This window comes from Drosophila pseudoobscura, chromosome 2 (assembly GCF_009870125.1).
Source record: "Drosophila pseudoobscura strain MV-25-SWS-2005 chromosome 2, UCI_Dpse_MV25, whole genome shotgun sequence".
Taxonomy (NCBI): Eukaryota; Metazoa; Arthropoda; class Insecta; order Diptera; family Drosophilidae; genus Drosophila; species Drosophila pseudoobscura.
Window position 1 is genome coordinate 1,244,412 of NC_046679.1, and position 26,177 is coordinate 1,270,588.

Here is a 26,177-nt window from a genome sequence, read left to right on the forward strand (position 1 = left end):
TATCGCCTACGAATATATTATCATCCAAAGGTATATATCGATATATTGATATATCAATAACTTAGCATCGCTAATTGTTTTTGTTGTTGTCGTCGGTGGTTCAAGTCGCTCGTCCGCGCTGCTTTTCTCGCGCTTTTCTTTCGAACACGAACGAAAACAATTTATTAACAAAAGCAGTGCCGCCTCAAAAACACACACACTCGTACTCAAGCACACAGTATATCACCGTTTTTCGAGTGTATTTGTTAAACGCGTATTTGGTGCTTGCGGTTTTTGTTGCGGTGCGCCAGTGCAGAGGTGCAGCGCAAGCAGAGAGGCTGCTGGAAAAACTAGGTGTGAAAATGGCGAAAATCAATAACAAAGCAAAATAAATAAAGTGCACACGAAAATAAGTGGTTTTGCAGCAGAAGAGCGGGAAGAGGCAAAACAGCGTAAAAGTGAGAGAAATCCAAGTGCGTGATGATAAAACGAAACGAATAGGAATAAGAATACGAATACGAAAAGGCTATACAAAGGAGACGAAGGAGAAAAGTGCAGTAGAACGTGTGTCAGTGTGTATGTGTGAGTGGAAAGGAAGCCGCCAACAAATTTCGGTGCATTCGCTGCAGACGTCGACGCTGGCGTTTTTTTACGTGACGCGAATTAAATGCGCCGCTTACAGTAGTGCTCTCTTTCTTCATCCCATTCCATCCCGCTCTTGCGCTTATAATTAATTCCGTTTCTGCCGCCGCTGCGAATAGGGTCAAAATAAAACACGTAAAAAATACATCCAAATGCTGGCCGGTTTTGTTGTTTGCGGTTTAAACAGCGCGCAGCGCGCGTGATTCATACGGATTCGGCTTTATTGTTGGGCAGAGAGGCAGCGGCAGAGGTACATCTACAGCTACACAAACAACACTGCCGTGCATTGAACCGTCGACTGCAACGCAACGGTTTCCTGCTGAAAACATTGTCATACGAGCAGAGGTAGAGGCAGAGGCAGAGGCAGAGGTAGAGGTAGAGGCAGAGGAGCAGCAGCAGAGGACGCAACAGCAAAATGGACAACAGTAAGTTTTTCCTCATTCTTTTCACGCCTGTTGGAAAACTATGAAAATTCCATGAACTGCAGTTTTGGTGTCTTCTCTTCACCCCTCTTCCTCATTTCGGGGTGGGTCCACAGCTCTCGCCGACTCCCTTTTGCTCCCGCATTCGCATTCGCATTTCCTTTGCTGTTGCTTTCTGCTGCAGCGGTGGCGGTGGCGGGCGTGCCTGTCGAGGGGTGGGTGTGGTCCCTGCCAAGGACATTTACCGTTTGCTTTCGAGACTCTAATCCGCATCGAGGCCGCGCGCTCTCTAACGGTACTCGTTCGGCATTTAAGCACTTTTTATACCCTTTTCACACAGAAAGAATCGATTTGAAAGGGTATCTAAAGCCCCGACCGCCCGTTGCTAGCCTCTTCTCTTGTTTAACGCTTTTTATGGCCAGATTTTTACAACAATACGCCAAAAAAATAAAACAAAAGAAAAACATGGCTAAAAAAGAAGTTAAAACAAAAAATGGGAAACCGGTTTTTTTGGGCCAAGAAGAAAAGGTCTTTTAAATGGGAATTTCGGGGCTTTGATGATTTCATGTAGCCAGAAACAGTCACGCCCCTCCCCTGCCCCTCCCGCGCAACTGCGTCCCAGAAACGGAAAGATTTCCATGAGAAAATGATCTGGGACTTGGTTTAATTCGAGAAAATCTCCTCCGTCGCTCCGTGGCATAAGGAACAGCTGATTTCTACAACAATCCACGATCCACTCCAGAGAGCGCGTGTGGATCCCAAGAGAGGGCATGTTTCCACAGATTCCAATGGAAGGACTGACCCGGAAAGGTGTTTCCCGTTGAGAACCCGTTGCAAAAACGATAACTTTTCAGAGGAAATTTACTCTCCTTTCCTAATCTTTCCTCTTTGTTAAACTTTTCCTTTCAAGCTGTTCCCTAAGTTCCCTCCGAATCGGACCTTTTTCTGACCCCCACAGCTACTGTGCAATGGGCCGCAAAGATAATCCTCCATCGGATGCCAGAGACAATATTAATAAATCTGAATGTGCGTCGGGTGCGTCGGGTCCGTCGGTCGCAGCCTTGTTATGGCTTCTTTGTGGAGAGAACAGGGCCCCAAGATTGTTCATCGCGTCTCGGGCTTTGTGTCTTGCAACCAGCTGATAATGGAGTCTGATTGGAGGCCCTCCTCCCTCCCGCCCGTGCCCGTGCCCCTGTCCCAGCTGCACCCAAGCACCGCACCCGCACCCGCACTGATGATTTCTTTTGATGAACCATTTCCAGGGACAGACAATGGAATGGCAATGCCTCTCCATCTCCATCCACCTTTTGCTCACTGTCCCCCCTCTCCCCCCTCTCCCTCTCTCTCTCGTCCAACATTTGCATCCCGAACAAAGCTTTCCTCCGTCCGTTTAAGTGATTCATTTGCTAGACAAAAGACCGAAAGGAAAGGTAGAAAAGTGTACAAAACAAATGAAAATTATTATTACGATTATGGGTTTATATAACGCCAACGCCTCACAGAGAAAAAAGCGACACCAACAAAAGCAATCAATGACCAAAAAACGATTCGACAAATGAATACATTTGGATGCCCTTTGCCATGGACGGGTGCTACGGACTCGAAAGGGAAGCTTGTAACGCAGAGAAGGAAGTATTTTCGAGAGCAAAAACTTTTCTATTGGAACTTCCGGGAGGTCGGGAACCCCTGCGATTGTATACTAGAATATATACTAGAATAAATACTAAAAATACTAGAAAATACTATCAACTGAAATGTTAAGAAATGATCATTTCTCAAAACAAAAACGGAATAGCCCCAGTGATTTATGATTCAAATATGTATACAAAAAAGGTATTTTTATCATCTTTTGTGGGAGAAAGTTTAAGCGAAAAGAGACAAAAATATAATGTAGATTACAGGTCTATAAAAATGGCATCAAAAGGGTATACTCCATGCCATTTTCGTCCACAATTCCTCTCCTTTATTTTCCCTTCCCTATTTCCATATTTTCCTTATGCTTTTATCTTATCAAATCGAGTTTTTCCATTTCCTCAAGACACTCCCCGTCCTCGTGTAGTCCCTCCTCCTTCTCGTCCACATTTCTGACAATTTAATAAATTGCCATGCCACGCCTCCCTCCACACTCTCCGCCCTCTCCGGCCCCCCTTCTCCACTCTTTCGCTCTCGGCGTGGGCCGTAAATCGCTGCCAATGGGTTAATGAAGAGCCTCTCGACGGGCCACGCCCTCATCTCTGTGGCCCATTTGGCAACACTTTTTTCCATGGCTTTTATGTCTTGTGGCCTGTGGCTCTTTCTTCATATTCTTCGCTGAAATTATGAGACCTGATGGATGGGTCGGACGTGCTGTATTTCTGTCTGCATGAATCACTCTCCGTCCGACCGACATTCTCTCGGAATTTGTCACGAAACAATGACAGGAATTAAGGCTGTATTTTAATGATGGTACGGCATGTGGCATCTGTCGAGGGATTTAAAGGAATTTCCATTCCATTCGGGGGTTCTGGGAGTGGTCCAGAAGAACTTATCCTCCAGGAAATGCGGAAGAGCATAAAGTTGGCATAGCTTTGGGAAGTCTTAGAGCGATCTCTCTGAAATACATCCTAGAATCAGGCTTTTCCTATACGATTGATCAAGGATTTTCCATATTTTTTGGATAGAATATCCAATCCAAAAAATATCCAATGGATAGATATTTCTACCTCTTTACCTCTGTTCTGAGTAAGCTACTTTATTTCGATTCTTCGATATTCTTGGTGGATATTTTAGGACCTTTCTGGGACCTATTGAATCACAGACCCCTCGAGGCACTAGGAGAGGATTATGTGAATGGAAAAAGGGAAATCAACGATGGATGGAGCACCGATTTGGGTACCTTTTACCCCTATTCCCTATATTCGCTAGTGACATGAGAATCTGCCCTTTTTTTCCAGGGTATTTGTACGTTTTTTGCAATTATTTTGCACTTCTTTTATTTGCATTTTGTTGCCATGGAAGCGAACAGCAGAGGGGAAGAAGAGAGAGAGGGAGGGATCGCCATATTGATATGCAAATAATATATATTTTTCGTGTTTTTTTTACAGGCGGTAGGGGGGTTGGGGGGGCGTAGGGGGCGGCTCCGAGTGCATTCGGCGCTCCGTTGAACGTGCCTCTGAGTCACTCGCGGGAGTTGTAGAATTTTGATCGTAAAAGCGAAAATCGTATTTTTTTTTGTTTTCTATGGGTTTTCCCTTATCTTATCGGTAGTTTGTTCTCCTTCTCAGACTTATCGGTCCGTCCGTCCGTCCACCAAAAGAGAAGCAAATAAATAGTGTATTTTTCTGTATTTCTAAAGATATGAGACTCCCTCTCTCCCCCTCTCTCTTTCTCTCTCGCTCTCTCTCTCTCTCTCTCTCTGTTCTTTTGACACTGAAATGCCTCGGACAAAATCCGAATCTATGCCAAGTTTTTGTGTAATGTTTGCTGATGGAAACGCTGTTGAAAGAATCCACTTCTCGGGTTCTCTTTTATTGCTTTCTATCGCCAAGAAATGCGGGTCCCCGGCCCCCGTCCCCCATCCCACCCTGTATTATGGGACTGCTGCGGAGTGCAGAGCATAGTCTGATATCAATGGACTGGACTGTTGAGAGTGTGGAGCGCATGTACCATAGCAATGGACTGATAAGCCCCCGCCGAACGGAACCCCAAGGCCTCTCCTGGGGAGAGGTGGGGGGCGGGGAGTGCAATTAAATTCGAAGAATTTCTGTAGCCTTAAGGCTACATTTTTTGTTTGTTTTGGAGTGGAGTTTGTGGGCAGAATATGACCTTTATCGGAGATGTTTGATTGGAGGAATAGTAGGACTCGAGTGTACCATAAGTGCCCAACATTTATCATTCCATTATGGTACTTGTAGATAGGGAAAAATGGTATAGAACTCATTGAAACGTTTTTGTCGAGGCACACAAGGGAGTAATCTGAAATTTTGGAGGAAATTATTCATTAGATTTGATGGAATCCCGCTGCCCTTGACAGATAGTTCCTATGAGAGACCTGTAGTTATCCCAGAGCATTATCAATGATCATTCTTTGCCTCAGTGGACCCTAAAACATTGATACCCATAATAGTATCTTTTGGAGCTCATAAGAGGGAGAATATAGCCGTCTTCCTATGATACACAGTTCCCTTTGGAAAGAACACGATTCTAGCTAATGGATAATCCTAGAAAAGAGCCCTACTTTCCACCTCTCACTGCACTTATCCATCGATTACTCCCCCCATCATCGCACACACTTCACTTCTTCCACTTCCACTTCCATTCCATTCCTTTTCTTCTTTCATTCAATAATAAAATATAGTTTTCCCATTTGCATATTTGATTGCGAAAGGGGAAATCCATTGGAGACTCGCTTGACCTTTGGCCATTGGACCCCCCGCTCCCCTCCTGCAATCGTTTCATTTCGCTAATGCAAAACTCATCATCAAATGCAATTGCTGATGGATGAATGGATGGATGGATGGAGGGGTGGAAGGGGGGCCATGCCCGACTGCTCCGAAACACTTTCCATCGTAAACTCTTTCGGAATTGAGCAGAAGACAGACGGACGGATGGACGAACGGACGGGATGCCCCATCAACGCAAATCAACAGAAAATTAGAGAGGGGGAAAAGCCCGCTGTGGGGCCTGCGGAGGGGTGGGGGGAAGCTCTTCAATTGGAAGTTTCTGAGCACTCGCTGGCCCTTGGACGATGCTTCGATGGTTTCCTCGGGAAGGGGAAATGCATTCGGAAAAGTGCCTCTTGGGGTGGAGGGGGGGGGGGGGGCCCTGCCTCACGCGTGACAATGACGACACCTGGCGGCCGTGACTTAATCGAACCCGAATGTTAATGCCACTGAATGATAACGGGTGTCTCTCCCCCCCGTACCCTCCTCCCACGAACCCCTGACGGCCTGAATCTTATCAACGGGATTACACGTTTCGGGCAGGGCTGTGATTCATCATTGTGGGGCTTTTATATATACGTGGACGAGTGCTTACGTCACTTCCTCTCGCTCTCTGGTGCTCGCTCTTTCTCTGTCTCTCTTCTTCAATTAAATCCAATTGGAATGCATTTCGTTGAGGCGACAAGCGAGAGCCTCTTGTTCTCCTCTCACACGCCTTTCGTGGCCTTGAACTTGGACAACTTCGAGTTGCCGTTACTCGAGAGGCTTTGTAACGCACCTCCCGGCAAGGTCAATGCGCGGAGAGGGGGTGCCCATTCAGGGTTCAAGGACACGAGAGAAAGAGTACGTGATTCTGTAACGCTTCGGGCTAAATTTTGATGGTTTTGTTTGGGAATTTTGGCTTTCAAAAGTTGAGGAACTGCTGGCTTCCTTAGGGAGGGTTTCGAGCAGGAAACCCAATACGGCAGCTGCTTCTGAGAGGGTATTTCGGAGCTTTAGATGGAGCGATGCTTAAGAGATCTTTGTTAATGTTTCAACCACAATCTATGTGTGTACTATGTAGAGTCCTGTAATCCTTCCTGCATGTCTAGTAGCCCTGAGGGCATTGAGTCGGGGTTGTGCTGTGTCCCGATCCACAACGGAGCTCTCTCTTTTCTGTACCAGGCCACTGTCGCATCACCCCACTGCTCTCTGTCTCTCTCTCTCACAGCATTTCCTTTTGGATCTCCCTAATATTTCTCTCTTAGGGACACCAATACTACTGCGCCTCACTCGACTCTGAGACGACTCTCTTCCGCTCTCAGGCCACGCTCTAATAACGGGTTACTCCACTGCGCAGCTTCCGTCGTTGCCTGTTGATCCTGTCTCTTGCTTCTGTGCTTCCACTACAATTTCTGCTCATCGACTTCAGATACGCTTTATGTAAATGAATGTCCGAAATATGGGGAAGGGGAACATCTCAGAAGAGTCCCCTATATGGAATGTTTTATACAAATAATCGACAAATCAATGAAAATTCAGTACTAGAGGTGCCCAAAAAGATATGCCTCCAAAATGAGTCTAGGGGTATATTAGATTTGAGGTGAAAATGGATATGTGTAACATCCAGAGGGAAGCGTTTCCGACCCCATAAAGTATATATATTCTTGATCAGCATCAATAGCCGAGTAGATTGAGCCCTGTCTGTCTGTCCGTCCGTCCGTAGTAATTTTGTGGGAAAAGGTTCTTCAGTTTTTTCTATTTTCTGTGCACCTTTGTCATTATTTATCGATCATTCACCAATAAATATCTGAATCTTATCGTTTTTGGGAGTGTGTTAATGAAATAGAACCATTCCGTATCCAATCTCAGACATACGAGACCCAATACCCTTTCTAATCATTCCTTACTCTCGGTGGCTCCCTCCACACAAATATGGACGTGATCATTCCTGTTTGCACCTCTTTTCCACTCCACACGATAGACAGAGACAGACATACAGACTCTCCCACTCCTTTTTCTAAATGCGTTTTTTCACACTCCTTCTTCTTTCCCTTCTCTTTAGACTCCTTCTACTCTCCCCTCGCACTCCTGTTTTTCCTGCACTCTTCTGCTTTTCTATTCCCATTTTCCCCTTCCTCTGGTACTCTTTGGCACCTCCCCTCCCCCTCCCCTTCCCCTTCCCCTCCTTCAAGCCATTGCATATTCAAAAGTCAAAACGCACGCAAAGGCAATTTACCGTTTACGGTTCACGGCCTCCCCCCTCTCCACCTCCCACCACCGACACACCAACCGAAAAGCCAACAAAAACAACAGTAAAACCAACACCAAAGACGAGGGCCATAAAAACAGAAAACAAAGAAACGAAACGCAGCGAAAAAGTGGAATGGCGACACTTGAATACCCTTTCGTGGAATTGTGGGTCTCGTGTTTACGATTGCCATTCGATAATTCTCCCAAAGAATTGCTTAACGATCGACTGGTCGTTTTATATAGTGCTCTCAATAATCATTAAAGCTCTCTTCTCTGAGGTGCAAACTTCTCTTCTCTCTCTCTCTCTTTGTAGAGTATTCGGGAAGACCAACCAAGCAAAACCACAAAAACAAATCCAAAGACAGCCAAAAACCGATGGTTAAACCAATTAGCATGTTCTTGTTTGGTTTTCGTTCTGAAGGGGGTGGCGGGGGGTGCCGTACAGGGGAGAGCGCATCTTTAAACACACAGAGTGTGTCCCACTCACACTCACACCTACACTGGCAAAGGTGTTTGCTCTGTACGGAACTTTGGCCGCGCGGCACCCTCGGCACCCACCAGCGTCGCGTCGTCGTCGCGTCGTCGTCGTCGCGTCGTCGTCGTCGTTCTTCGTTGCAGCTGCTTTACCGGTTGTCGCTTAACCGATTCACCCTTTTACTCTCCCTCTCTCTCTCTCTCTCTCTGGCTCTTTAATTTGTAAGCTACCTGCTGCATCTGGCGGAACTTTAGCAGGCGAGTGAATGAGAGAGCGGGGAGCTGTGGAGAGCGGGAGGGAGAGCTGAAAATTGCTACATTTTTTATTACACTCGAAAAAGCAGGGTATTGGCGTGCGTGAAAAGGGGTATATCAGGCAAGGGAACAGGCTTTGAAGAGGGTTACTCCACAGAGAATGGTACTCTAATATATCTATCGATGTTCAAGAAGTCTTTCTATGCAAACGGTGGACCCTTGCTCTTCCTTCTTGAATCATTCTCGAATGACAGGCTCCACTTTCAACGTTTACGTGTGACTGGCAGCCTGCAAAACAGCTGTTGGATGTTTAATGGGATACTTAATTGTGTGGTAAATCGATTCCTGATTCATTTTAGGAGTATATTCCACAAAAGACTCATTGGAGGAGTCACTTCTTTGATACGAAGCCATTTACTTATGGAACTTTTTGGCAGCGAATCAACAGCTTATTTGTCGTTGATTGAATGACAGCCAGTGTGCAGTGTAGGGTACTCCCTGGGTCGACTCTGGCCCCCTTCTCGCTTACACCTTAACCTGTTTTTGCGCCACACACTCGACTCCATTCGGTTGTGTTTCCAACAATCCAGCTACCAATTTGCATATCTTTATGGCGGCCTCTGATGTGCTGTTTGACATTGAGGGGAAGCTGCCATCATAACATAACCCTAGACGCTGCGATCCCATCTCCAAACTCATCATTCGATGCGATCCAGTCACTGCAAGGCAAGGCCAGGCCACAGCCACATGCCACATGCCACACCACCCGCTGCATGGGTGGACCACGCCCCGCTCGGCGGCAGTGGGCGGCCGTGTCATGCGATTTTCTCCAATTTTGACACATTTACACATTTCGTTTTCCCATTCTGTGCCTCTCGACGATGGGGTTTTCACATGCCGCCTGCTTTCCACCGAGCATTTCACCATTTCCCCATTTCCCCATTTGCCACTGTTGCTGCCACCACTGCCACCGCTGCTGGTGTTGCATGCCTCCCATTCTGGGCCCTCCTCCTCGCTTGCGCTTTGTGGTCGTCTGGTCGGTTATTATTTTGTTATTCAAGCGTACCACGGCCCCCCTTTCCCCCTTCCCCCGCTTTCCCCCCCAACCACTCGGTACATGAGCAAAAAAGAAAGAAACAAAAGAAATAAATGGTAAAAAGGGGGCTGAAAGGGGGAATGGAAAAAGAGTTTGAAAACAAAAACCGCATTAAAGGTTCATTTGGGGGCTGCCTTGTCTGTCGCGACTGTCGCTTTGTTTGCCTTTTGCTAGCTTAAACCTTAACTGGAAATACGGTCATACGAGAAGACTGGAACACCGGAACACTGGAACACTGGAAGACGAAGGCTGGCGGAAGGGTTGGTTGGAAAAGGCCTGGCCTAGAGAGGAGGCGGAGGAACGGAAAGAAGGTTGCAAGTGAAGGAAGTTCTTATGAATGGAAGATTTATCTTTGTCTTAGACCCCAGATATACCCTACCCCAATGGATTTGCTACAGCTGCTCAAAAAAGTACCATTCGATGCTTGCAATATGGGAATATTTACTTAAACCCGCAGAACCAGTGGTAAAAGTGTACTTTTTCCAGCTGTTCTTTCAAATATATTGCAGAAATCGAAGAATCATTGAAATAATCAAGATAATCGCATCTTGGATCTATTCCTTTGGGGTGGATTCATGCAGGACTCTTAGTTGGTCGGCAAAACCAGTTTCCCTAACCGATTGGCACTCGAAGCCCAGAACCCAATGTTCATGGAAAAAGTATGCGCTGAGGAGAGATTTATGTGGGGGAAAATGGCATTCAAAAATGTGTATTCCACTAATCAAATTAATTGAGTTCAAGTTTATCCATTCGTCATTGAACTCTGTGGTTCCCTTAATTTTACGAATAAATTATTTATACAGAGATCAAAAGTACAGAAAAACCTACTGACTGAATGGTTTGTTAAAGCCGTGTAAATATTAGTAGATGAGTCGTATGCCGTGGAATTTTTCTCCACTAAAACCTCCTTAAGCTTTGTCCAAAGGATTAGCCAACGTTCTCTCCCTTCGCTTCTCAAAGTTCTCTGTTCATCCAGTCCCTGCCTAGTGGGTTTATCCGCAGTCTTTTAGTGGCCCCTTTGTGCCCCTGTTGCCCCCTCCCTGCCCCTGCCACTCCGTTGCAAGAGGGAGGCCACTTCATCGTCGGATCGGACGGATCTTTGTGGCGGGAACTGGAACTGGAAAATAAAGTGAAATTATTATGATTCAGTATTTGATTGGCAGCCACTTGAGCCCCTGCTCTCCGCCCCTCTCCCCTCCCTCCCCCCTCCCACCCCCCTCCCTCCCCCCTCCCTCCCCCCTCCCTCCCCCCTACCTCCCTGTGCCACATTCGGTGGCGACACTAAAAGAAATGTCGAGAGCTGCCCGATGTCGAAACGAGCGTGTAAAATGGAAAGCATTTCGAGTCGCTCTTTAATGCCATTAAGCGGCTGTCGGAACACACACAACGCGTCGCACAGCCCCATTAAGTGTTGGCTAACACTCTCTTCGTGGCCTCCTCTCGGCCAAACACAGTGACAGTTCTTCCACATATCATGGAAGAGACCAATCGTACTCGCACTCGTACAGCCCCCCACCCCATTGACCCATTTACCCACAAAGTGTTTGAGGATTGCTCTCTGGAAGCAAAGAACATCACGTACTCGAAGTATTTATCATTTTCTTGCGTTCTTTATAGACTTTTTCTTCAGTCTTTTTTCCGATTATTGTTTCCTCCATCGACTAAGCCAATAAGCGGTTCCAATACCCATTACTCATAGAGGAGTGCAAACAGGGGTATCCCAAGTGCGTGTCGATGTTTGTAAGAGCCAGAAGGAAGCGTTTCCGTTCCCATAAACCCCAAACGCAGCTTGTTTCACACTCTTTTCCTGTCCTTTTCCCAGTGTGGCTTAGCAGTGTAGGAGGATATCTTGTTATTGATTCATTGGTCGTGTGTGGGGGGTTTATTTGACGAGTGTGGGATGCTCTGAGGAGGATACCCTTTCCCTCTTCCTTGCTTCCTGGGGGCCTTTTCAGCTGGATAGGGTATCCCCCATTGCATATCCACAAGATACAGAGATACAGATGCTGAGATACAGACAGAACTGAGTCAATGGTGCGATTGCGGGGGCAGCCACCTCCTCCAAAGCCAAACAAGTCGAACAATGGCTCTCGTGGAGATGGAGGGGTGGAGGGGGAAGGGGGGCACACATATATAGTTTATGAAAATGTCAGTCATGGTCGTCGCGTTGCTTTCAATACTGCCCATGGATCTCTGCGGACGCCGGAGAGTGAGTCATGACACATCGGATTTTGGCTCCGTCTCTGGCTTTTGGAATATTTGTTTGGGATGCCGAATGGCTCTGGCATTGTGGCATCTCTGTTTTGGGATGCGGATGTGGATGTGTGCCCCCCATCGGGGGATTGTAAAGATTAATCTAGTGGGGGGAAAAATGGAAAACTTTGTAATGGAAACAAACATATTTGCGGCTGTGTTTACATTTCAATTTAGTGGATTGAAAAGGCTATGCAAAGTAATTAAGGGAACAGATGATGGATGGATGTTCGCTGGTGATCCCAGGAATAGAGTTTTCAGAGACTCCCTCCAAGATTACCTTCTAGGCATAGGATAGATGAAGGAATGGACTTGTTTTCATAATCATCCATTCACTGGAGACACATTTTTGATACAGACCACAGCAGCTCTCCCGACAGATCATAAATCCCATCCCATCCGAAGATCTATGCCCTTTTATGGTGCGTGAATTATCGATACAAGACAGCACACAATTGTGTGCCAGATTGTTTGATGGATGGATGAATGGATGGATGGATGGCCGTGTGGCTGGGTGTTTGGGGGAGGGGAATGGATGGGGCTAGACGATCCATGATTTGTCAGAAATTGTCATTCCCCAGTCATGTAACTCTTACTTTATTCGTGTGTTTTTTGTTGTACCGCCGCGTGTGCCACAGCAGAAGCAAAAACAAAAGCAGAAGCACGTTGGAGGAGGGAAAGGCAAAAGACAAATGTCACGTTTCGGAGGGGAGGGGAGGGGAGAGGAGCGGAGCGGGGAGGTTTGTGGAGCAGTGGGTTAAGTGTTGCGCAATCCGAGACGATTGCACAAATATTTGCACACGTCATGCGCCATCCGTCCGTCCAATAATTGGGTAACACCAGCCCCATTCCGGGGTCCTGTGTCCCGTCTGTCCTTCGGCCATTACTCATCCTTGGATTTCCCTCTTTCTCGTTGCAGTTCGGGCGGTCGTCGAGTACGAGTACGCGGCCAAGGAGCAGGACGAGCTGGATCTCCGCAAAGGTGCCATCATCCATCACATCCAGCAGATGCCCGGCGGCTGGTGGATGGGCACCCTCAAGGCCACCGGCAAGACGGGCATGTTTCCGGACAACTTTGTGCGCGTCCTCGACACCAACGGCAGCACCAATGGCAACGGCGAGCACATCGACGATGGCACAGCCGTCCAGCTGAGGTGGGTTCTGCGGTTCCTCGATACCCTAGCACAAAAGGGGATGTCTAGATTGCAAGAAAATAGTGTATATGTATAGCCTTCCCTGAAGGCCAGGAAGATTTGATTAATTTTTGTGTATTTATAAGTCTTTTTGTGCCTTCAAAACTGAAGAATATCTGTAATCGTTTGTGTAATATTAAGAATATATCTTTGAAAATAAATAAAGAAGAGTATTAAGACATTATCTGTAGATCTAGCAAACTATATGATTATCCTAGCATTAGTACTGTCAAAAAAGGCATTTTTTTGTATTATATCTTGTATTCGTGATGTAAATTTCTACTTATATATCCCATAAGGTATTATATGAAACATTGGACTAACTTGTGTGGAATCGACTCTTGGAAGAACTAGCTACATCGATATACAGATCACCGATGACCTAAACATATCATCCCAAAAAAAATAATGATAAAATTACGAGGTGCATATAGAATCTACGACAGCGGTATATACATATATCACGATAACACGTCAATAACCTATCGATAAAAACCAAAGAACTTGACGATAACTTATCAATAGCCTATCGATAACAATTAGATGCGTTCTATGAGTAAATTTAAGTTTCAATGCATCTAATCCATCGTATTTCAACCCATTCCCACTAGGATCTTGTGGGTTAGGAACTTTTTTCAATACCAAAAATTCTTAAAAATGATATGTACATCTATAGATATTCTTAGAATCATCTATAAAGAATAGTTATACAAATTAAACCAATACCAGCTACATAAAATAGATATAACCCCTAGTATTACCACAAAAAATAGTTCTAAAAGTACAGTCGATCTTCCACATCGCGAATCCCAAGAGGAATTCGTAATAGATAATCCATTTTTGCGGAATCAAGCATTGCAGTGGTCTGGAAATATATTTGTTATATATAAAAATTCATTGTAGACAAGTTCTACTGTATTTCCCGTGAATATCTCTAAGTAAAGGGTATCTTTTAGTCTGTATATCGTACCTCTTAAGCGCCCCGATATGACGCAATTTGAGTTCAATTGTTGACCAGCAAAAACACAACATTTACATTCTCTCTCTCTGCTCTCTCTCGCCCTCTCAGGGACAAATCAGAGACATCGAATCGGCGCGTTAAAGTCGTCTACAGCTACACACAAGTGAACGACGACGAGCTGACGCTGACGATGGGTGATGTCATTGAGTTCTTAGGGGAGGTACGTACCGCCACCCTACACTCGCGGCCGAAGGGGGGTGCCACCCCACCCCACCCGCCCCGCGCTTAACCTCTTGGCCAATAAAAATTGAAATTTCACTCTGTTCTCTCTCTGGTTTGCTCCCATTCAGGTCGAGGAAGGCTGGTGGCGCGGACGTCTGCGCAGCAAAGTCGGCGTCTTCCCATCGAACTTTGTGAGACTTATCGAGCCGTCGCCCATACTGGCCTCCAAGCGTCCGCCGACGATTGGTGCCACGGTGAACACTTCATCGCTGGCTGCCAAGGCGGCGAATGTGGCAGAAGCGGCATCAGCAGCGGCATCAGCAGCGGCATCAGCGGCGGCCCCAACAACGAAGCAAACGACCAAGAGCAGAGGAGCACCGGCCACAGTTTCAGCTCCCGCTCCCGCTCCAGCAGCTGCCCCAATCACAGTCCCACCCCCTGCTGCAGCTGCAGCTGCAGCCCCTCCAGTCTCGGATCCGGCACCCATGCTGCCGCCGAAGCCGTCGCGGCTCTGCCGCGTCGAGTTCCCCTACGCCCCGATGAACGAGGACGAGCTGGAGCTCAAGGTGGACGACATCATCACGGTCATAAGCATGGAGCTGCCGGACAAGGGCTGGTGGAAGGGCGAGATCCACGGCAAGGTCGGCGTCTTCCCGGACAACTTTGTCAAGATGCTGGAAGGTGAGTGTTTCCCCCCTCCCCTCCCCCAGAGGATTCCACTGGATGGATTTCCCCCATCGCCATCTCTCTGTCGCTCATCAGGCCATTGCCTTTCGCTCCGTTTTGATTTCGGTCTGTCAACTGTTGTCATCTCGTCTCCTCCCATCAATGCATCTGCACCCCATACCCCCCTCCCCCCTCCCCCCACTCTCTTTTAATTGGAGGCAATTTTTCCAACGCATCGGCCGTAAACCCCCCGTAAGGCGACGGCGACGGCGACGACGACGATCGACGTCGTTAGGCCTCGAAAATTGATGTCGTGACGTAGCCATCATCATTGTGCCTGGATAAAAGTCAATAAACGTTTGTTTGGTAATTGAATTAATTAAGAGAAAAGCCTCCTCAGACACAAACACACACAGGGAGTCCCGCTCCCGGTTGCAGATGGCATCCCCTTTCTCCTCCTCCCCGCCATCGTCTCAAGATCGTAAATGTTTATCGCTTGTGCAAAATTTTCAAACTGCTTTCGATGGCCCATCCACTTACGCCTTGGAATTGATTAGGATTTTGTTACTCAAATGTTACTCATGTTTTTATATGGGAATCTGTGGCTTAATTGGCTCTAAGCAGGAATGGGGGAAGCCCCGGTTAGTCTCTGGATTTCCTTGAGTCAAAGCACAGATCGTTGGCTGTAGGAAGGCTGGATAGTGGATGGATCTATAAAGAATACCAGTTGATGTTCCTTTACCCATTACTCCAAAGCATGAACTTCCACAAAGAGCTGGAGAATGGATTATAGACGTCTTTGGATGTCATATCACCCGAAATCCATTCAAATTGTACTCTAAACTATCGCTGCACTTTATTTAAATGGAATATGCAGACTTTGATCTGGATATAGACGATTTTTAGGCGTATTCCACTTATGACTACGTAGATTCTCCTCCATTCTCTATGGAAAAATTGATTCCAAATCAGGATTCCTCAGTCTAAAAACTCTGGTGCCTACAGATAGATACCTCTACCTACCTTCCTGCCTTAAAAGTGTTCCCAAATCCATCTGTTTCCAAGGAGATTCCTTGATGTGGTAATAAATCTTCCAAGCTATACCTTTTATAGAGATTTAGTTCGGTATTTGGACATACATGACATACCTTTTACCCCAAGCAAATTTCCTAGAATCCACTCATAAATTAGCAGCAGATTACAACCCGTTTAAAGCTATTTTCGGCATAGTTTTTCCCCAAAAAATATGTTCTCCTGAGATGTCTTTATAGATATATTATTACAAATTACAGATAAGCACTCTCAGAACAAAATACACAAGATACTCGTATAATAGGTCTCCCCAAGCTCCCTAAAGATAGACAGCTGAACAGTAGCCATAGGACAGTAGCCCCAAAGATAACGATGTAGATAGCCCCCTCTTGGGATCCACAGAAAGTATCTCTTTCCCCGTCCCCCCCCACCATCTGCGCTGGCACATCATCGCACACTTCACTCTCAAAACAAATCACATTACATTGCCACTCGACAATCCCTCAATCCTTCAATCTTTTAGCCATTTTCATGTTCGTTTCTCCCTCCTCCTTCCTTCCTTCAAAAATGAAAACTGTTTTGAGTATGAGTTTTTATGACTTGCATTTCGTTTGAAGACTTTTTTATTGGACATTTGTTTGGTTTTCCTTCTTCTCTTTCTATCTTTCTCTATTTATCGTATATCCATCTCTCTTTCTTATGACTCCAATGTCGTTTGGGGTTTCTCTGTGTAATTTTTCCTCAATACTTTTCTTTTTCCTTTACTCTACTCTACTCCTCTACTTCTTCTTCTTCTAATCCTCCTTCTACTTCTTCCACGATTTTGCCCACAATTTTTGAACCACACGAAATACACTGAAAAACCACTGAAAACAACACTTAACTGAATTGTGCAACACTGAACTGTGCAACACTAACCTCTGCACTGTGCAACACTGAACCGTGAACTGTGCAGCTCCTCCCATGCCACCGCCACCGCCGCCACGCCCCCGTGCCCGACCCCGAGCTGGCGCTGGAGGCTACTCGGACCGTGCCCCACCGCGGACGCAGCGCGGCGGCTCTTTCGAGTTCTTGGGCGCGCGTATGGCCAGCTTTATCACCACGATTTGTATGTAAACGAGTTTTTCCAGTAGGCAGAGTTGCCCCAGCACCCCAGCCCACCCCAACTCCCCCCTCCCCCTCGAGTGGTGTGCAGAGTTTTCCTTTTTCTTCTGTTTTCCTGCTGTAGTATTATCTTTTCTTTCGTTTATATTTATTTTTCCTTTCTCTCCGGCCTCCATCCTTGGGGCGCTTTTCGTATGAAATGGAAAACTGCTTGACTCTGCCCCACCGACCCCCCCACCAAGCCTTGGTTTTCGTAGACCGCTTTTCCTTTGCTCATAATTTCTTTGATTTATATTTCTCTTGTGCGACATACACTTTCCTTTTGGGGGAGTATGCCTGGGGCTTTGTTTTTGTGTGTCACTGTCACAAATTTTCACAAGTAAATCCCCAATCGATCGTTACGCATCCAAATCCGATCGTTATGAGCTACGTCCAGACTCTGGTGGACATGGGCTTCCGACGGGAGCGAGTGGAGTTCGCGCTGCAGGTGACCGGCAGCGAGGGTGTGGAGCCGGCCATGGAGTGGCTGCTGGCCCATCTTGACGAGGAGGTTCCGTCCGCAGGAGAGCGTAGAGTCGCAGGGGCAGGGGCAGGGGCGGCACCCTCAGCCAGTGGCAGCCAGGAGGACCCGGCACCCAGCAGCAGCGGCGGGGGCGGAGCCGGCCCTGGGGCGGTGGTCAAGTCGGTCAAATGCGACGACTGCGGCAAGGTGCTCAAGGATCACTTGGAAGTCGAATACCACGCTGCCAAGACCGGCCACAGCAACTTTTCGGAGTCCGCGGTGGAGAAGAAGCCCCTCAGCGACGAGGAGAAGGCGGCCCAGATGGCCGTCATCGCGGAGAAGCTCAAGCAGAAGCGCGTCGAGCGGGAGGAGCGTGAGAAGGTGGACGCCCTGGAGCACGAGAGGAACCGCATCCGGCAGGGCAAGGAAATGGCCGAGGCCAAGCGTCGCACGGAGGAGACCGAGATGAAGAAGATCGTGGATGAGCGCAGGCGCGAGAAGGAGGAGGACAAGGAGGCCCGCGACCGGGTGCGTGCTCAAATCGAGGACGACAAGGCCGCCCGCAGGGCCAGAGAGGCTCCACAGATGCCCAGCAAGGAGCCTGCTCCCTCCGTCAGCTCTCCCAGCGGCGTCAAGTCGTCGCCGCGCGACTACACCGAGACCCGCATCCAAGTGCGTCTGCAGGACGGCTCCACCCTCACCGAGACCTTCGGCGTGAAGGAGCCGCTGTCGGCCGTGCGCGTGTTCATCCAAGCGAAGACCGGCATCGAGACGCCCTTCGCCCTGATGACCACATTCCCGCGCAAGCTCTACGCCGAGGAGGACTACGGGCAGCCGCTGGAGGTGCTCGGCCTGGTCCCCACCGCCGTCATCACCATGACCAAGGCGGCTGCGTGAAGAGGGCGCGCGCTATATTCCCCCCTCCCCCCGAAACACAACACTATTATATTAAAATTTTGACAGATCCACTGCAGAAGTGGAGCCTTAAAGTCCGCCTCTCTGTTGATTCCAGAAAGGGTATTCAGAGTCCCACCCAACGCCGGGTCCTGGTTTTCCCCATCTCTTGGCTCTCTTCCATCGTGCGCTTGCGTTTATTTATTTGCTTTTCCCCCATTGCCCTGGGGGGGCGGAGGCAGAGCGAACTGGGCGTGGCCCCCGTTCCGTGGGGGGTCTGGGAGCAAATCGCTTTGTTTACGATCATTTTTCTTTTCAATTTGCGCTTGGATTTTCGTCCAAACTTTGCTTTTTGTTTGTTTGTCTTTGTCATTTGCATGGAAAACGGGTTTCGGCTTGGCTTTTTGTTTGTGCGAAACTTTTCCCAGAAACTTGTGGCTTGGAAAAATGTTGGGGATGTTATTATCTAATTAATAGGTATTATTAGTGCTGCATACTTTGCGGTTGCTCGCGGAATTTCAAGTTTTTGCTTTAAAAATGTATGCTTGACATTTCTTTTCTTTTTTTTGCTTTGCCTTTTGATTTTTTCTGTTTGTCAACGTCGCAGTTTTTTTTCTATGGCGACGTGACCAACGCCACCTTCGACACTTGAGAGCGCGGATCGGAGAGCTTCGACTGAGAGCCGGAGCTTTCATGCCCTTCCATCACTCAAGCACACATCCATTTATACTTTAAGCCGATTCACTCACAGACGAATGTTTGATGCTCATTCTGTAGGTGTTTTGGAGAGGCTGCCTTATCTGCATCAAAATAAGAATACCCTTTGCTAGGGTACAGCCGTAAACAGCCGTTGTTGTAACTGGTTTTTCTCTGCGCCTTTGTCTTGCTCTTTGACTTTACCTGCAGTACCGCTCTCTCGCCTCGCGCACAGAGTCGCCTCTTTCTCTCTTAGCTAATCATCATCGCGATCATCATTATGTTTATCTTCGCTCATCATGATCATCTTCGTCGAGGTGGCGTCGGCAGAGACATTAGCGGCGATTATCAGTGGGAAGCCACAACAACACAAGCGCGCGCTTCAGTTGTTCGCTCTCTCTCTCTTTCTCTCAATCTCTGATTGTGTAAAGGTATATTTGAATAGAAGGTGCAGCAGTCTCGATCTGCACTGCTTATCTCCTACCGTATATGCATACGGCGCTCTCTCGGCCTGGCTCACCTGCTAATTGAATATACCTTTGTCTCCCCCCTCCCTCTAGCCCAGGGCCCACCAAGCCCCCTTTGTTTTAGTTTCTTTATTTTATGCTTATCAACAAAGTTGCGAGAGAGAGCTTGAGCTTGAGCTTGAGCTTCAGCTTCAGCCGACCGACCCACTTGACGTTTCGGCTCTCTCAACATTTGTTGTTTTTGGTTTTTTGTACCTTTGGCAGCGTTTTTGTTTACCTTTTTGCTTTAGTCGTTTCGATTTTCTTGACCATTTACGTTATTGAAATATTTTGTGGTGCGGCTGGCTATACGTTTGTTTTCTTCAACCTTTTGTTTCTCCGATTCTGATTTTCATTCTCATTCTCTCTCTCTCTCTCGCTCCGGCTTGAGCTCGCTTGGTTTTGTTTTTCGGTGCGTGCGTGTGCTACAGTTACCGTTCTTTCGGCTTTCTTTCTGTGTCTCTCGGTCTGCCTCTGTCTCTGCCTCTGTCTGTGCAATTGCATTTGTGCGGCCTGCTTTTTGCCACATGGCAAAGAGATCTGAAGTGTCAGCAGCAGCAGAAAAGCAGAGGCAGCAGCAGAAGGGCAGCATCGGCAGAACAAGAGCTTCGCTTCCCACTCAATTAATGCTGATCTAGCACGATACGTTTTACACCGACGCTTCGACTCTTCGACCTTTCGAAAAATGTTAATATTCAGACTATTACGTTAGATTTTAAACGTAAATCAGTCGCTGTCGATGGTTTTATTAGGTAAAAACCTTCAAATAGTTGTATTTTAAGAAAACGAACAAAAAGCGTGTGAGCGATTGGAAGTTTTTAGGACGTGTTCTACAAGCTTTTTATTGGATTTTGCGTCAGTGAAGTGCTCCATTACTGCGAAATTGATGTGAAAACGTGCCGTGTTACAGAAAATAAAAGAATAAAGAAGAAACGGTTTTGGCACCCCATCCCATAGTAATTACAGATATTGTGTTTGTCTCCTGTGTAAATTAATGATTATAATTTGCTGCTCGCTCAACGTAAATGATTCGCCGTCGCAGTCGCGGTCGCGGTCGCTGTCGGCGTCAGCTTCGTCATAATTAACCCAAAGCTGGCAAACGCAAGTTCGTTGCTTAAGTCGTTCGATTGTGTGCGTGAGTGTGTGTGCAAGGTGTTAGCGTGGCAGTGTGTGTGTGTGTGTGTGTGTGGGGGACAGCCGCTGGCAGAAAATCCAATAATATTAGCAGAGAAATGAAACAGCACGTCGACATTGGAATTCCCTTTCAGTAAAAGTTTTAGTTTTCTCATAGCCAGAGATTTTCCGTTTCCCCAAGATATGACGATGGATAAACTCGAAAGAGTAAGAAGCTATTTGTTATGGCACTCGACGGTCCTATAGCTCCTACTATTCGGAAGAATAGTGCCTCTTTCACTACCCTACAAACCTCTCAAAGACATTGTGATACCCCCTGGAAGGGCATACAAATAATAATAATAATGACAATCCCCCAGAGGCCCCCAACGCTCAATTACTCAATACTTAAAAATATCAAATTCGCGCTGCTTTTGTTTAGTGTCAAACTTAATTTCGTTTCGCTTTTTTGCGCCGTTTTCTGTCATTGTGACAGCAGTAGTGAAAGTCGTCGTTTATTTCTTAAGAAAATGCGGTTTCTTATGGTCGTTGTGGTGCCACCATGAAAATGGGTTTAAGCCATGACAATGGCAATTCTTTGGTTGAGAAATACTCCTCCGGATCGCTGGGGTACGTTGGCTAATGAAATAACGACGGGATGTGGCCGAATCTGGCTCATCTCTGGGCTGGAATCAAGTTTTTGGATGATCCATAGATGACATAAGCAACAGAACAAGTTGCGGTATAATTAGAGATGATGATTGCTGCGGTGGAGGCTGAGTAAATCATTGTCCAGATGTTTCGAGCAAGTGCCTGTATACAGTGCCATCCACAGGGGGTTACTCTAGGAATAGTTATAGATTGGTTCGGGATGCTGGAAAGTGGATTGTGAGATCGGATCTCACAGAATATCTTGCTCTCTCTTGCTGTCATCCGAAGTACACTTTGGAATATTCAAATCTTTTTGCTTTAAGATCTTGTAGAAACCCTTATGGTCTCCTTGTTACCTGTTAAAAGTATTAATATGGATTGTGGCTAAGTACTCTTTGAATAAACACATTTATCATCATGTATTTACACCTGTTTTGACTCCACATCTCAATTTCCCCTGTCATCTTTCTATATCTCCATCTCATCCGTAGATTAGCCTTTAAATTTGGGATACTCTCTGTTAGAGTATATCCCCAATTCGTTGCTTGGATTTTTGACGCTTTTATTTCCTGTTTATTGTTATTGCCATTTCTTTGGGCCTGACCTTTACACATTTTCTGTTGTGTTACCCAATAGCCAATAAGTGTTTTGTTGTTTGCTTTGGCCATTTATTGGCATTTATTTGTGCCCGTTGGCCGTTCATTTTGGATACCCTCTGCGGAGAGCGGGTATAGAGGTTCCATGCCTTCGATCTGCCAGGGTATCCAAAGTATCCAAAGAGCATCTTCTTTTCTGGTTTGATTTCGTTTTGTGTAGTGTTTTTGCTAAACCGAACCGCACCGCACCGGTCCTACGCCTGCGCTTCGTAGCTGTGTGTCTTTCTGTCTCTTCTGTATTTCCGAGAGCGTTTCCACATTATTTTTATTGACATTTGGCAACAAGTTGGCAGCCGAGACGGCTCCGATGGAAACCAGTTTGCTGCCAGCTGTTCTGCCCCCGAGAGACGGATGGGTTAGTCATGGCCCACGGATATGGATGGGCCGCGACTGGCGCATCTTGAATTGGGAATGAGATTTGGCCGTAGAGTTGAATGATTTGCATGGGAACAGAAGGTGCAAACCGCGCACTAATGCCCCCGTTTGCTTGCCCTTTTCCAGTTGCCCCCATCAACGAGCCAGCCACGACACAGCCACTGCCGCAGCCGCACCCCCACTCACTGCCTCAGCAGCAGCAGCAGCAGCAATCCCAGAAGAAGATCAGCAACAGCATCGCCAACGCCACCAGCCACCACATGACTACAACGAATTCGGTCAACGCCAGCAGCAGCAGCACCAGCACGACGGTGAGCAGCAGCCAGCAGCGGGAACAGGTGCGGGAGCAGACCACCAACTCGACCACATCGAAGGTGTACATCAAGAAGACGGGCAGCAGCTCCCAGAGCAGCAGCTCCTCGGGCCGCAAGGAGAGCTTCGGGTCGCGCGACTCCCTCAACGACATCCTCAGCGAGACGGGCCTGCCCACCGGCAATGTGGCCGCCCAGCGCAAGTCCCTGGAGACCAAGAACCTCGACCTGAGCAAGCAGCCGGGCCAGCAGAAGAGCGCGGCCACCACGACGGCCCTCAGCAAGAGCATGGAGAGCCTCGATGAGAAGGTCAAGTCCCCACCACCGCCAGTGCTGAGCAAGAAGCCCAGTGTGCCGCTAAAGAAGACGCCCACAGGCGGAGTGCCAGTGGCAGGTGAGTGTAAACCCTTGGATACCCTCTACGGAAACCATTCTAACCTCTCCTCCTCCTTCTGTAGGCAACCTCTTGGGCGGCAAAAAGAAGAGCAACCCCGAGGGAAAGCTAACCAGCGCCGTGTCGCACGATCTGGCCGATGGTCTGGCAGCCAGCAAGCTGATCGCCGGACATCTGCCCGAGCAGGGAGTCGCCGGCAATCTGGTGATCCGGCGAGCGGCCACCATAGCCGGAGAGGATGTGGAATTCGACCTCGTGGAGCGCGCCTCGATCCTGCCCGATGTGCGGGCAGGGCGCGTGAAGGCGCCCAAGCGGAGACCACCCTCGGCGGCCATCAATGTGCTGGGCGAGAGCAACAACAATTCGGTGTACGTGAACGGCAGCGGGATGGCCGGGACGGGCGGCAGTGCCAGCGAGCTGAGCGAGGACGGAGGCAGGCAGGCGGCCTCCTCCGACGACAACTCCACGGGCGAGGAGCAGCTGGCCAAGCCGAAGCCGCGCGAGTGGGAGAAGAAGAAGGCCCCGTGGATGGAGGAGCTGAAGGCCTCGCAGGTCACCCGCAAGAAGACCTCCCCGAGCGTGGAGCCGCGCGGCGCCTCCGTGGCCGAGCGCACCTCCAAGCTGTTCGCCGCCGAGCAGGTGGCAGCCAACTCTAGTGTGGTCTCCAGCAGTGCCACGAGTAGCAGCAACGGCAGTCAGCAGAACAGCAGCACCACCACGAAAGTGCAGTCCTCGGCCGTGACGTCGTCCAGCCTCCTGCAGCAGTCGATGATCGTGGAGAGCAGCAGCCGGAAGGAGACGTCGGCCATCAGCAGCAGCAGTATCAGCTCTGTGGCCACCAGCACCGATGCAGCCATGTCCCGCAGCCTGTCGGCTGCCAAGGCGGCGGCCAGCGACGAGGAGACGCGAGCGCCACGCCCCAACAGTCTCTCCATAAGGAACCGCAGCGTCTCGCCGCTGGTCAAGACCTCCAATGCCACGCAGGTGCAGTCCCAGACGCAGGAGGAGAAGACAGCCACCACCAGCAGCAGCAACAGCAGCAGCACCACTGTTCAGCAGATAAACGCAAGTTCAGCCCCCGCCCAGCAGCTCAGCAATCACCAGGAGTCGGCGTCGGCGTCAGTGTCAGCGGCGCCGCCACGCGTGGTTCAGCTCGAGCAGCGGGTGGACAAGCTGGAGGCCATGGTGCATACCCAGCAGCGGACCATCGAGGAGCTGGTGCGGTCGCTGCGGGAGGAGACGGACCGCGTGAAGCTGCTGAGGAACGAGCTGGACAAATACGCCCAGTGCGTGACGCAAGTTTGAGCCTGTGTTTGAGCCGAACGTTGATTGTTGTGTTAGCTGCTCGTTTTAGCCCCCCGCCCCAGACCCCCAGCCAAACAGCCCACAGCCCCACAGCCCCCGTAGCAGATTTTAGTAGTTAAAATCGCATTTTAGCTAGCTTTAATCTATGATTTGTATCTATCTGTATGTCGTGCTGTCGGCTAGACGTTTGCGACCCGAACCTCTACATTCCAAGTGCGTAGAACGTAGTAGAACGAACCCAAGACAATCCCAAATATCGTATAAAACTCTTGTACTCTGTACTTATCCCATGGTCCCAAGGAAATGCCAGAGAATCCACATCCACTCCACACTCTTGCATCTTCCGTCGATCCAAGCCAAGCCATTTTTGTGTTGATTTGTGCATGCGAGAAGACACGGCGCTACCATATCCATATCCCATGTATATCTGATAATTTCGATAAGTATTTTTTATATGCAATACATTCGTAATCCCAGAGGAACGAAGGAGGAGGCGAAAGAGGAGGTGCTGGTGCTGGTGGGCACTGTGTGATTTCTTAGATCGGAGCTGCTTTCAATTGCAATTTGTTTTGTTTATACGATTTATGATTATTTTACGATGTATTAAAGTTATGAGTAAACCACACTGTACTATAAACTATACTAAAAGAAAGAGAACTAGAGCGAGAAGAGAAGAGAAGAACTAGAGAGCGGAGAGATCGGAGAGCATAAGCATATGTCCAAGTGGAGATGATGCCTAAAACTTAAGCAATACCAATAAATAATGCAAATAAATATTATACATGTTTTCTGAATGTTCTGTTCTTATGATTTACTATACTCTACCCTAACCCCCCTATCTTATAGATGTCATGTTAGAGAATCCACAACATATCTATCGTACATATATCTAACCCAGTCTCTCTCTCTCTCTCTGTGATCTATCTTTTCCATTTACGAAAACAGCAAGCAATCGCGTCGCGGGAAGTTCGACAATTGGATGTTCTAATTGATCGGAGGAGCAGCCACGCAACAGCTAGAGATCATCCCTAGTTGTCTGTACAACTACCATATGTTTTCCTTTCTTTTTGTGATAAGCCTCTCTCTCCCCCTCTGAGTATACCATTCAGCATTCAGCAATCAGCATTCAGCAATCTGTAGTCTAAACAAATCAATATCTCGGTACCGGAACCAATCCCCCCGATCGCCCATTTGTTAGCAAATATATGTCGCATTTTGTATCGCTTAAACTGTAAATATTAATGTACATTGAATATGGCTTATAAAATAAACATTTACTTAGTAGTTTTTACTATTTTTAATTGAAAAACGTACGACTAAAATGCTATAATGATCCATCAGCCGAAGGATACCTACCAGTCGTTCGAAAAGTATCTTATGAAATATTTTGCAATAAAGAAACAGAAAAACATAAGAAAACCGTCGAGATGTTCTACCATTATTTTGTTCTAGGCTTGTTTTTAAAATTCGGTTTTAAGCCAAAAAAGTTATATGAATCTAACTGAATTACTTCTGCTACATGCTAACTACAAAGAGATGTAATTTTACATACATTTTGTCTAGTGTTGGTTAATATCGAACGACTTCGAAGTGGCGCCATTTTCAAATATTGCCGTGGTTGTTGTATTGGCTAAACGACTCACCAAACAAAATTATTCTATTTTATTTATTCATATATTATATAGCCTCGAATTTGGATTTAAGGGCTAAAAAATAAGTATTACTATTCCTTTGGTGGTTTGTTATGTGGACTTATGGGAGCTCTCGCAGCAAAATCTTTTGGTTTGAGCTGGCGCATACATATCGTACATACTGTATATAT

At 47.6% G+C, this 26,177-nt stretch overlaps 2 protein-coding genes across 5 annotated transcripts; both read left to right on the forward strand.

The window, feature by feature from the left end:
- The first annotated feature begins 48 nt into the window (after nt 1-48).
- Nucleotides 49-25,640, forward strand: cindr (CIN85 and CD2AP related). Of its 4 annotated transcripts, XM_015183343.2 has the most exons (8): nt 49-1,046; nt 12,694-12,928; nt 14,037-14,148; nt 14,279-14,831; nt 16,804-16,956; nt 22,472-23,050; nt 23,115-24,336; nt 25,301-25,640. In XM_015183343.2, the coding sequence occupies exons 1-8, from the start codon at nt 1,037-1,039 to the stop codon at nt 25,341-25,343; spliced, it is 2,907 nt and encodes a 968-aa protein (XP_015038829.2). In that variant the 5' UTR covers nt 49-1,036; the 3' UTR covers nt 25,344-25,640. The 4 variants fall into 4 exon arrangements, with proteins under 4 accessions (XP_015038829.2, XP_002136903.4, XP_015038828.2 ...); XM_002136867.4 differs by lacking the exon at nt 16,804-16,956; XM_015183342.2 differs by lacking the exons at nt 49-1,046; nt 12,694-12,928; nt 14,037-14,148; nt 14,279-14,831; nt 16,804-16,956 and adding an exon at nt 19,768-19,846.
- LOC13036322 (UBX domain-containing protein 1-like) lies at nt 17,242-18,443 on the forward strand. The gene has a single exon (XM_003736165.3). The coding sequence runs from the start codon at nt 17,374-17,376 to the stop codon at nt 18,349-18,351; it is 978 nt and encodes a 325-aa protein (XP_003736213.2). The 5' UTR covers nt 17,242-17,373; the 3' UTR covers nt 18,352-18,443.
- Nucleotides 25,641-26,177: the final 537 nt, after the last annotated feature.

What these genes read in the sequence shown, in the direction of transcription:
- cindr (XM_015183343.2), top strand. An exon ending in TCATTGAGTTCTTAGGGGAG is followed by an intron (nt 14,149 to 14,278) that starts GTACGTACCGCC and finishes GCTCCCATTCAG; the next exon opens with GTCGAGGAAGGCTGGTGGCG. An exon ending in GAGCTGGACAAATACGCCCA is followed by an intron (nt 24,337 to 25,300) that starts GTGCGTGACGCA and finishes TTACGAAAACAG; the next exon opens with CAAGCAATCGCGTCGCGGGA.
- LOC13036322 (XM_003736165.3), top strand. Translation starts at nt 17,374, where the DNA reads ATGAGCTACGTCCAGACTCTGGTGGACATGGGCTTCCGACGGGAGCGA.